The sequence below is a fragment of the Malurus melanocephalus genome, unplaced genomic scaffold (assembly GCF_030028575.1).
Source record: "Malurus melanocephalus ecotype Western Australia unplaced genomic scaffold, MMel_1.1 scaffold_123, whole genome shotgun sequence".
Classification (NCBI taxonomy): domain Eukaryota; kingdom Metazoa; phylum Chordata; class Aves; order Passeriformes; family Maluridae; genus Malurus; species Malurus melanocephalus.
The window spans coordinates 1,806,484-1,819,282 of record NW_026623355.1 but is presented as its reverse complement, the minus strand read 5'-3'; the positions used below and the strand labels follow the sequence as shown (position 1 = coordinate 1,819,282).

The following is a 12,799-nucleotide window of genomic DNA, read 5'->3' as shown; positions in this document are numbered from 1 at the left end:
TAATTCCATGTAGATAAGTTGTAAGCACCAATATTTGGGTAAAATATACATAAGGAAAGAGTCTTTGATAATTCTAGACTCCCGCAGATGATGTCAGCATCCTGCCTACCTTCTCATCTTTATAAAAATACCTCTGGAAGCTAACTCTGTAGACATGTCTATAGGACCTTTTCCATAGGGAAGCCTTTAAATATAGAAGTTATAGGACAGGAATATGAAGGAAAAAGGACTAAATCCCAGTGCAATGCACAAACTTGGAGTAGTTCTACTGAAATGGAATTTATTAACTGTCAGATGCAGGAAAGCTTTTCTAGGTAATTTCTTTTCTGAAGGAGTAGGAAAGCAGCAGCCTCAGACAGCAGCAAGTGACAACATTTATATGATCCCCCCATCCATGAGAGCCCACCTGAACAGTTTACAAARTGAATCAATATTGTGTACATTTAAGTTTTAATTCAACATGACTGTATCTGCTTTACTATGAATATCAGTGGGAAGCAATATGGAGATATCTGCAACATTTACTTTCTGGATGCCCAAAATTTTAAAATACTTCTAACAATTCAAAAATTTAAAAGAAATGGTCAGTTCTGTGATGTTTTGTTCACTTCTTTCCAAGAGCACAGGCAAAAGCTGGAAAAAAAAAGAAAACATACCCTGGATTTGTACTGAAGGGGTTTTTTTTAGCTGTCCATGCTGCTTAGATTCACACGTTGTTCCAACATGCCAGAGAATCACAGTTTTTGGAAATGAAATGATCTCTGTCAGGTTCACTGAAGTTTTAAATCCATTACAATGGAGACAGTTTAGAAGCACAATTAAAAATCAGCTTTCCTACTGCACAAAAAGATTTAATAATCATAAAAAGGTTGCCATAAACATTATTTGTAGACTGGTGTGGGTCCCTCAGGTAGACAGATATCCTCTCATAAGCAACTATTTTAAAGTTGYATCAATGAAAAATTATTTGTTGCAAAGTGACTCACAGCTGACTAATGTGAAGACAGAAGTAATGCAGAAGACCATGAAGCTTCTGGCTACATAAGTAATTTCTGATGATTCATAGGTGGTTTAACACCTGAGATTTCTGTAGCAGAAGTCTTCCAACAAGAACAAACTTAATAACATGTATTTTGAAAAGATTTCTCTCATTTGAGAGCAGAATGCTTTTAAAGCTATTATCTGACAATTTTTCATTTTACATGCAAACTTCAATACATTTTGTATTTGTGCTCTGATTGCAAACACATACATGGCAAAATTTTAGGAGAAGTCTAAAAATAAGAAAGGYATTTCAGCTGTAATGCAACTGGAAAGAACATGGAAGAGCTTGAAAATAACCATATGCATTGCCAAAAATACTCAGATGGGTTCTCAGACAGTGTGGGAGGCAACGCCATTGAAGTGACAAGTCTTCTTCAAAGCTTGGAGATAGGGACCATCATCTTCCTTCAGATGTGGTGACTAAAGAAATCTTTCATTGAAGGCACCTCATATTTTATGAAACTGTTTGAGATGGAATTGTACCCAAAGGTTTTCAAGATCAGCTGAGTGAGGAGCCAACAAATTCATTCAGAGCTTAGGAGAAGTAAATCTGGTTTTCTTTCTCTGTTCCGGGTGTGAGCCCAACACAGTAAGCAGAGGCTCTAGTAAGGTCTGCTCTATCCTATTATATTTATCAATGAGAAAACAAGAAGGAGGGTGTTTATATTACTGTAAAGGTGACTCTGCTCACAAAGCATTGCCTGCATGTTACTGCAGAACCACAGAATCACTGAATGGGGATGGCTGGAAGGGACCTCAGTAGGTTTTTGCAGATCTGAGCTTGCTAGAAATGTCAAATCTGACCCCAGCCATAGAAATATGATTTACTGGATCATGGAGACAACAGGCATAAAAATTGATTTCTGAAATTATCTACCCCAAAAAGGTATAAATATGTTTTAATACATGCAATATATTGTAAATGGCATTATTCAAAAAACCACTACAGACTGCTAAGTACAGGCTCAAACTTTCTAATAACCAAACTGTAGCTCAAATAACATTTAGATGCATTTCATGAGATTGTGAAATATACGCATATATGGTTTCAAAAATAATTAAACAAATTAAAGGAAAAATCAGTCAAAGACTTAAATTCAGAAGGCAACCTCTCTCACACTAATAGTCCTTCAGCCAACTGCTAGTGGGGTTTTCCAGGGGAGTATCATAAGCATGGGCCCTGCTCAAAGACTATTCCCATAATCACTGTCTGAGACAGGCCAGTGGGCTTGATAAACATCTTGTCACAAGAGTGGATCTGAATTAAAACTTCAAATCCAATTCTGCAGCTGTCAGTCTCATTTTGGCTTCAGAACTAATGCAGTGCTGCCATCAACTGGAGTTTAGGATGTAAAGAAAAGGGTCTTTTAGAGCAGAAACTGTTGTGTCACTGTGTACTTGGGCGTCTCAGTTTCAGTGGGAGTTGTGTCTGCACCTGGAAATTCAGAGGTCATTTTGTCCATAAACAAAGGCTGCTTATGTGGTTTGCATGTATAAGCATGGAAACATCCAGTTTGCTTCCTTTCTGAATGAAGTCTGAACCTTTGCTCGTGTATTTCTAAACTAGTAAGCAAAGCCTGACCTTTTGGGGTTTTTTTCATGTAATTTTAGGACTATCAGGAAGCTTCCAATTTGGAGCAGTTTGTGACTCGCTTTCTGTTGAAGGAGACACTGAACCAGCTCCAGTCCCTCCAGAGCTCCCTGGAGTGTGCCATGGAAACCACAGAGGAGCAGACGCGGCAGGAGAGGTGAGCAAACCCCTCTTCAGCTGCAGTGAAGAGGGTGAGGAGTGAGCCCACTGTGAACCTCCAAGATCACTTTGTATTTCATCCAGAAATCTGATCTAGGGAGTAACTGCAGAAAATAGGATACACTTTTTATTGCATGTAGGAACCCACTAATAAGAGTTTTCCTGGAATTGAATGCTTCTGATCCTGTGGTGGGCTGCATGTAGGATGATCATTTAGGCTCTGATGACTTCTTTTTAAAATCCTGAACAATTTAATATCAAATGCAGAACCCAGACCACTGCAATATGAAAAAATCTGAAATTACTAAGATGACTGTCTTGTTTGTTTTTTCCAGCTTTATGATTTTTTTTTCATTCTTGGCTGCACAATGACCTCCCTCTTAAAAGAAGAAATAACCAGGCTTTTTTTTTTTTTTTTTTTTTTTTTTTTTTTTTTTTTTTTTTTTTTTTTTTTTTTTTTTTTTTTNTTTTTTTTTTTTGTCACAGCTTCTTCCCACAATATAGGGCCATAGTCTTGGTTAAAAACTGGCTCTATAAACGCTCAATCACCTGGGTAGCCTTTATCCATCCGAAGGGTTTAGCTGAATTTAATACAATGATCTCAGTGATGAGAGTTTGTAGGACCAAGAATCAAAATATTTTTGAAAATTTACTTTTTACTTGGCTATACGGATTCTTTTTCCTCAGTATGATATTGTTAAAGATGAAAGGGAAAGCAAAATAAAAACAGCTGTGTTTATGGACAAAGATCTTAAGACCTTTTTGTTGGAAATATGATTTTCTGGTTTGTTTTGCTGTTGGGTTTGAGATCTCTGAAGTACAGGAATGATACCCTGGGGTTTTGTGCCAGCCTCTTGACCATAGAAATGCAGCAGGTTTTGAAAGCATGCACAGTGTCTGTCTCTATCCATGACACTTCCTCTTCAGTGATGCTACAAAAATCCCATTAATGAAGAAACTGCRAATGATTGCTTAGGTCAGAACCGCATCATGGACAGACACCGACCTTGRGATTTGTCTCCTTAAAAGATTTAGGTTTATGTAGCTTAACCCTCTTCTTTTTTTTTTTGTTTTATTTTTCTTATCTTCTTTAATGACCTAACTAAAACTAATGAGTAATAGTGAAAATCTGGAAAATAATTCAGTGCTCTCAATAGGTATTTCTWTTTATTTAATTTGAAAGGGAACATAGAAGCACATTTTTTGAGAACAGAGAGGTAAGAGCTCTCCCATATACTTTTACTTAAGAAATCTCCTTTGTTTCTGWGCAGAAAAGATCCAACAAAACCAGAAGTGCTCTCAGTTCAGTGGCCAGGAAAACGCTTAGCTCGAAGGCTTGAGAGGAACAACAGCTTGGCATCAAATAACCCCCATTCTAGCACAGGTATGGTATTTCACATTTTAAAGATATTTAAAACACATGCATACACACATATACAGGAAAATATACATGTCTTCCTCTCAAAAATTTAATTTAGACATGTAAATAACTCAGATACTTCAATTTAATATAGAAGGTATTAACTCAGAACTGAGGTAACTGATAAAATTAATTCATATCCATAGATCTGAAATAAGAAGAAATAAAAGTGTGATTGTTGGCCAAACCTTTATTTGGGATTGATTCAACTTTTTTAGGTAATTTTTATTGCCTAGACAGATATGAATGAAAAGGTGAAGGCTACAATTTATATACAACCAAGTTCTCTGCCATCCCTCACATCCCAGCTGAGGGCAATAAATAAAAAAACAGAAAGGGAAAATACAAAACCCAATAGAAAATAATATTTCATTTAAGATAGTACAAAAAAAAAATTCAGAAGCAGGATTTCTGCTTCGGAAAATGATAGCGTACTTTGGCAAAYGGGATTCTTTGGAAGCAGTGACGTTAAGCATGAGGCTGCACTGAAGGCATCTCCATGCTTAGYGGTGTGTCCCCAAATCAAGGCAGGCTAAAATTTTGTTTTATACAAAATACAGGAATACACTACGTATTAGCAATCTAGTAACATTTTATAAATGYTTACCATTTATATTTTCCAAAGGTTGGATTGAGGAAGACAGCCAGTGGGTGACCCAGATTAACAGACTCCAGAAGCTAATTGATAGACTGGAAAAGAAGGTGTGTGGGCTTTTTCACCTGCTTCTTCTCTCAGTAAAGCAATCCTTAAAGCACAAATGTTTTCAATGCCCAACCTGCAGTCGTTCCAATGAATGAGTGAAACTTCAACATCATGTGAGAGAGCTAACACTCCTTAAATGCCTACATTTTTCTTCCACCTTCCTCAKTCTTATTCTTGAGAGAATGACATAGCTTTTCTATGTTTCYCCTTCTCCCTCCCATCACCACAGAGTCAGCTTTTCATAAAGATGTGAAAATTCACATTATTCTGTGACTGGAGGATGTTAATGTATTTAGCTATGCTTGTTTTGGGGAACACACTACAAGCTTTCCCTTTTACGATCCAATATTTCCCTCTTCCTCTTCAAACTTTCTCATGAAAGCTTGACAGAAAAAAATTGTTTCCTCCTTTCCCATCTGAGAATACTCATTTATAAAGATTAAAACACTTGTCAGTACAGTTCAACCAAAATCCGATGCAAATCCTGCCTGGGAGCTGGCAGCACCAGCCCCCAGAGCCCAGAAACCACCTGTGRTTCCCACCCCAAAGCAGAGCCCTCCAGGAGTCTGACAAATGAACCATCTGACCCAACAATGCAAGGCCTTCCCAGGGCTCATGAGATCCTGAGCCACATCTCTCAGTACAGAAAATATCTATTGTTTTTAATTATCATTCAGACTTGATTGCTACCCTGGTGTTCAAAAGTTGTCATATAATCTGCATGAGATGTCTTCTTTTTTTGGATAAGGAAGAACAGCAAAGGAAAATGTAAGGTTATAAATTCCTGAGCTGTTCTCTATAGTAAGATTCCCTATTGAAGGACAGACAGACAATTTCAGATAAGTCCCAGGGCTAAGGCTGAATTCAGTGGATTTGGGGAGCCAGGATGTCTCCTCCTCCTTCTCCACTAGAGGTGAGGTTTTAGCCTGAAGTGCTCTCAGAGCCAGGAGYAGCTCCAGCCCCAGCTGATGCTGTTTGTCCCCACAGGTCAGTGCTGACCAGCAGTGAGACTGAGCCTGTACATCAAAGACATTGGCATGGCTKTCTTCACCAGCACCCTCACACAGGCAGCTCTTGCAGAAACAGCCTGATCCCATTCTTTCTTTCCAGCTGATTGGAATATTCCCCCAWGAACATTATCATCCAGTGTTTGTGGCTGGACCCACACCCCTTCCCCAGGCACTGGCTCAGACCTTGGGTCCTGGCAGACAAATGTCTCGCCTTACTCAGCCACTCGTCCAACTTGAGTCAGTAGCAAGTTACACACACAGAAAATAGTTAAGTTGGGGATTTAGCAAAAAAAAAAAAAAAACCCAATCAATGATGGTGACTTGGCTCAGGGCTCAACAGGAGAAGCATACTGACCTTTCTCAGCTGTTGCTCCCTTCCAAATGAAAAAACTGCCCCTAAYTACTTTTCCCCTTTGGTCCCAGTCTGATATTTGTGTTATCTCAGTCTTAATACTGATTAGTGCACATGGCCACCCCCAACGTTCTGGCCTTGCTCCAAAAGGAGTCCAGTATTCCCTTTGGTTATCCCTGCAGTCTGGCAGTCTCTCGCATCATTTCTCCTCACCCAGCTGTGAAATTCGGCCATTCCTTGTGGCACTGTCCATAAATGCTGTCAGCCTCTCACTCTGCTCCTTGCCACGCTCAGCAGCTCCCCATGATCTGCTCAGTCCAGTGAGCTCTGSCCAGGGAATACCCATGAGCCTCCATCCATCTGCTTTTTCCCCGAGGTCATTTCTGCATGAGAAAGGCAATTACACAGCAGTTGCCACATTAATGACATTTTGGTAGCAACTTGACTTTTTTCTGAGTAGATATAAATTGGATTTTGAAATGTCAAAGTCCACCAAAAAAAGGTAAGTCTGGCTTTACTGCCCACTCTGCTTTGGAAAKAGCAGCTCACTGCACTGCCACAGCTGCCACCTGACATGGACTGATGCCAAGAGTAAACATTTAAAAGAATGTCACTTTAAAAAGAAATAAACCTGGCATATGGCARTAGTGAAATGCAAGTGTAACAGAAAGCAGACAAACATTTTGTGGTAAATAAACATACAAGGATGTTATAAAATGATCAAATCTGCTACAGACCAATGACAGAGAACCTCAATCATAAAAGGAGCTCAGTGCCAAAAGGAAACAGTGGCCGGGCATAGGCCTCCCATAATTATCTCCTTGTAAATATAAACTTGATTAATAAAACACAACAATTAGATAAGTCTATTTTTTCCAGTAGACAACCTATCTATATCCACCTTTGCCTAAATTTGCATCTGTTTAGTTTTTTATCTGACAGCCATGTCTGACCATGAGAGCCATTAAACACCAGCTGCCTCTCAGAAGCTACTAAAGGCCCCTGGTTTTGACTTTGCCCTGAAACAGATTAGAAAGGATTGCACAATCACACTAAAAGGCAATTTCAGGAGCCACCACTTCTCAGCTGAGGTGAGGTGGGACCTGCAGAGGTATTTTAAAGCCCCAGCTCTGAGCTGCATCAGTTTTTATTTCCAGGCTGCRTGGCACTGGGCAGGCAGGACCTCTGATCTGCTCACTGGGCTACTTCACTTCAGCTCAGAAGCCCGGCCACCCAAGACACAAGCCCCCTTTCCTCACAGATGGGGACCTTGTGCCAGTGCTCACAGGCTCTGAGCTCACACAGGCTGGCTGGGCAGATTTACTCTGCCCCATGCAGCCAAGCTCTGCCTAATGACATAGCATTAGTGTAGAACTGCTACAGATTGTTTTTAACTCCTCGAGGGGGCTACCAAGATATGAATCAGTATTCCTACTGGAAAAGTATCTGATGAAGGGTAGATTTAGTGTTGTCTAAGTCTTCTGCTGTGTTCTTTCAAAGGGGAATTTGACCATGAATCAGTTTTTTTTAATTTGTCTATTTTCACTTGAATTCAAAATTTACATATAGTGGAAAAGAAAATAATTATTTTCTTGTTATCTTTAGAGCAAGTTTGCAGTWTAACTTAAATCATTCCTTTTCTCTCTTTTTCCATATGTTTCCTGAGAAAAAAATGGCAGTGAAAGTATAGAACTACAGRAATGCAYRTTTYTCYCYCAKTCTTTCTATCTGAAGTGTCTGCACKGACAATAAAGCTGACTGTCTTTCCCTTCCCACACACATTTCATACCTTTCTGTCCACATTCTGCAGGAGATGAAMAACTGCACAGCAGCTTCTGAGTGCTTCACTCCTGCCTTGCTCTGCCACCTGCTGYTGGTGGAGCTCCTCTGTTATTTCAATTCTACTTGCACATCTCTTACTGGCTTTTCAGTGAGTACAGCATCTGTGCTGGCAGAACAACTGCTACCTGAGGTTAATCAATCCTCACCCACGCTGGGAGTGGAAGAAAATCTTTCTCTTTGCTGCACAAGAACTGTGTTCAGTGAGAAGTGAAGCTCCCCTAACAAAGAGTATGCTTGCTCCAGCTGCTTATTACAATTCAATCTACATTTTTTCCAGGCATATGGATATTTTTCAGAATATCATAATAGCACTGGGTTAGGAGGTATTGCATGTGCAAGTAAAGAATGATTTTGTGCGTGCTGCAGGTTGTGTTTGCGTGAATCACAGATTCCTGAGGTGCACATCCTGTTTGTGTACCAGGTGTACTCACAGACACGTTTGTTTGCTGCTATCCAGCCCCTCCTCACAGCAAGGGCAGCAGTTCAGAAAATTGATTTGGACCATCATGCACTTTTCAGTGCTAGAAAACAGCCCCTTGCAACCACAGATCCTCTGCAGGGAAGTTTCTCCTATGTGAAGTTTTATGATTTTACAATAGTAGCCGACAGATCATTTCAAATTACTGCACTTGCTCATCTGCACAGTCCGTGTGACAATTTGAGAGGATGTCTGTCTTTTCTCAAGACAGGGAACAAGCAGGTTTGTTAAAATGAAAAATCATCTGCCAAGCACTATAAATAAAAYTTTACAAGACAGTCTGGGCTGGAATTAACCACTGAGGCATGCAAGATCTTGTAAACAATTGTGTTTGACTTAGAGCTAATAAAGAAGGGATTTAGTTATAACTTCTTGAGACAGAATCTAGCTATTGTTATAGTTTGTTTAAAATGTAAGAGCAGAACAGGGCTGTAGTATTGACTCTTACAATTTCTATTTTCTTTTCAATTGCCTCAAAGGACCTAAAGCTTGAGCCATTTGAAGAGGAAGTTTTGGAAGAAAATGCAAAATCTGTAAGTGCTTTTCAAGATAATGATTTTGACATTTGGTTTTGAACACCAGGCATTGAGACCACACCTGGTCTCTTTCATTAAAAAATAATTTTAAAAATCTTAATCCTCACTTTTTCCAGTAATAAGAATGCATTTTAATTAGCAGAATACACTGTGCAAGAGGTGACAGTGGCAAACTTAAAATACGTGGGCAAAGCTTTCATATTAATTTTTGCACTGTTTTCAAAGGACAGAGTGAGCCAAAGCCTYAATTCACATAAGGAAGAAAATGCGTCATTACTAAGATTTACCAAATTTGACAGCAGTATTYATGTGGTGGTAGCTTCCCTGCTCCAAATGCTGCATGTAAGCAGCAAATCATAGTTTTACAGCTTCCCTCCCTCCCAAAATTGCCATATGAAATCTTATCAGGAAAAATGGAATAGTATCTAGTGCTAAACAGTTACCAAGATTACAACATACAAAASCAAAATCGTGACTAAGAATAAATTTACTGTTAAATAAACTTACATGCCAAGATTGATACACTAGCATTCCTAAATTCAGGGCTCTGAACCTAATAAAATGCAAATCAAATACACATGAAAAAATAACCAAAATACATGATCAATCAAATTGGATCATTAGTTTATCACATGAGATGCATTCAGGTTTTTGAATGGGATTATGCAGTTTTGCTACACAGACTGCTTATAATCCATGATATAACGATATTAAATAATCAAGTCAGAAATGAGTCAAAAACCTGTACAAGAAATTAAGTTGTACTCTTAAGAAGCACACAGTGTTGCTTTAAATATTCCGTTAGTAAAGTTGACAAGCTTCAATAGATAAATCAATAAGTAAACTATTTGAAAGAGCAAAATGATAAGTATATTCATTCAGGATAAATAGGTGTTCTGTACTCCTGAGTGTTTCCATAGTCCTGTTTATAAAGATTGTTCTTTATAAACTAATAAGAAGAACTGTGGAAGGGAAAGCCCCTCTCTATTCAGCACATAATATGGGATATTTTAGGCATCTCACTCAGGTGAGACTCAGGGTTCTCAAAGGAAAAAAAATATTAAACCATCTCAGTGAAAGCAGCAATGCATCCAATGCAGATTGTGGGAACATGCTTTTATCCCAAACCTCACACCTGCTGGCATACAGATTCAACACATTGACTTTATTGCTGAATATCTCAAAGATCAAGATTTGCTCTGCCCTCTTCTAAAAAGACTCTCTCATCCAGAGTTAGGACAACTGTCTGAAATGGACTCTCATGCCTAGACACAAAAGCCATGCTTGAGCATTTCTACTACTCTGTGTGCAAAGTTCAAAGGAACTTTTTTTCTTTGATGATTGTGGCTTATATTGTTTCATGATAGACTTTTCTGAGTTAAAAGTTCAAAGAATTCAGAGGAAGATGTGGCAATAATCTTGTAATGGTTTTGTATCAGCACATAATGATTGTTCAGCATCAAATGTCTGTGATAGAAGAAAAAGTGGAGGAATTCCATCTTGCTCTGAAGCACTAYGTGGAATCTGCTTCTGCTCAAGGTGGCTGCCTGCAGTAAGTACAATGTTATTGTCCTTGGGCTGAACAAAGGAATGCGGTCTCATTTCTTGAATAACCTGGATTATTTATGAAGAGAGAACCCATAACACCTATCTTGGTGGGTTTTGTATGTGTGTGAGACAGAGCTTTTCAAAGACAACWAGAACTAGAAAGAGATGTCAGTACTGGTTTTAAGTTTAAGCTGATTTTAAGTACTATCACAGAATCACAATWCTATCCCAAAGATGCTAAAAAACCTTCTCAGGCTTATCAGTTCTGCAGATCATCAGTTCCTGACTTCTGGAAGCTCCTAGGCTGAGACTTTATTGGAAAACACATTTGCCATCCTTCATTTGTGCTCACCTGGCAATGGRGCAGTTGATAAGCTGTTTGCCAGTTCTCTGCTTGGAAGCTTTCAGGACCTTCCCTTTAGGTTGTCATTGTAAAATTGTAATTCATAATAAAGAATTAGAAAAATTAAAAAGCAAAAGTTTCAATGAAACTGTGTTTCTGCTTTGCTCTTTTTAGAATTAAATAAAAGATTAGAGCTGGGTTAAGAATAAATTTTAGTGGCTTACCCCTTTACTTAATTTCTGAATTTAACATAGTGGAGAAATCTATTACATGTTACAGACCATTATGAAAAAGTATTTTTGTAATGTGTACACAATGCAGGATCTTCCTATATATTCAAGGGCTTCAAAGACTGCCTATGATATGCTAATTTATGARCCTTGTTGCTATGAGATTATCACATTTAGGATTTTATCAGCAATATTCACATAGACCAGAAAAATTAAGAAGGGTGATATTTCTGCAGCGGTTTGCTTGTAAAGGCAGACTGATGACRAAAATAAATTCTCTTGCTGGCCAAGAAATGGGAAGAAAAAAACCAATGAGAAGCCCTCCTGGCCCCCTCCCAGAAATGAATATCCAGCAAAACACTGTCATGACTGCAGACTTGTCAGGGAAGAGAGTTKACATGACTTCAGAATGCAAGTTAACAGCCGGTGGCAGAAAGTTCTTTCTGTCCCATGTTTACAGGCGTTTGGCAAGTCTGCAATGCCACCTAACGGATGGGTTTTGCTGTAGCTGTAATTGACAGTGACTTGTTTTTTCCAACAACCTTTTGGTATTTTTGCTGTTTTCCCATGCATTTTCACATACAGCAGAAGAAAAACAGTAAATCATAAAACACTGCTGACTACATTATGAAGAATAAACTGACACCAGTTTTCAAGCACACCATTAGTGAGATCAGCAATCTTTCACTTGGGGACATGCAAAAATCTGTATAAAGACTTTCTGTGCTATTTATCTAAATACCAATTTGAGTACCCAAGTTCATAAGTACCCCACATGCTATAAAGCTTTTATGCTCAGGATAATAAGCAGGATGAGTCTTTGTAGAGGATCAACAGATATTATGTGTGTCATTTTGCAGCCTTGATAAACTATTAATTGAATAACTTAAGAACAAGTAGTAGTATCCAAAATATTATTTCAAAAGTGCATCTGCAGCAGATATCAGCCTATCTGGCTTTATAYTCCATGATATATATATATATTTCATTTACTCCACTTGCTTTCAAAGCACCCAAATTCTATCACACTTTGATGCATCTCTCATACAAAAGCATAACTTATACTTATTAGCTGATCTTCCCTGAACAGCTGTTCGATTAATTTTCTGTTTAGCAGTTCTTTAAATAAATGACAGTATTGGGTAAATATGAAAAATTAGTTTCATCATAAGTGTAGTAATAGAAAATGTTAATAAATAAAAATAAATATACCAGAAAGATTTGTTTTAAAGTGCAGATGATTTGCAGTATATGATCACTATGATCACTCATTTTTTAAATTTATTATTTGGGGTGATTATTGGGTTTGGTTCTATTGTTTAGTTTTATGGGGTTTTTTTTCAAAAATTGCTGCATTTGGTCTTACTCATAGGCAGTTTGGAATAAGATGTGGATGTCCAATAACTTTTTTCATTCAATAAATATGTTTCATTAAATTAGTTCTATTGTACAATTCTTAGTGTTTCCATACAGAAGATTCCAAGTAATTTCCACTTCATTGTTTATGAGTTCTGGGAAAACAGCAATGCCTGGAATAGGTAAG

General features: G+C 38.2%; 1 protein-coding gene across 1 annotated transcript in view; it reads left to right on the top strand.

The window, feature by feature from the left end:
* The window catches only part of NECAB1 (N-terminal EF-hand calcium binding protein 1), a 53,382-nt gene that overhangs the window by 36,256 nt on the left and 4,327 nt on the right, over positions 1-12,799 (top strand). Inside the window, exons 6-11 of the mRNA XM_057370366.1 lie at positions 2,656-2,792; positions 4,066-4,178; positions 4,840-4,916; positions 9,079-9,132; positions 10,575-10,687; positions 12,717-12,794. Coding sequence (XP_057226349.1) covers positions 2,656-2,792; positions 4,066-4,178; positions 4,840-4,916; positions 9,079-9,132; positions 10,575-10,687; positions 12,717-12,794 — 572 coding nt within the window. The remainder of the gene's footprint in view (positions 1-2,655; positions 2,793-4,065; positions 4,179-4,839; positions 4,917-9,078; positions 9,133-10,574; positions 10,688-12,716; positions 12,795-12,799) is intronic.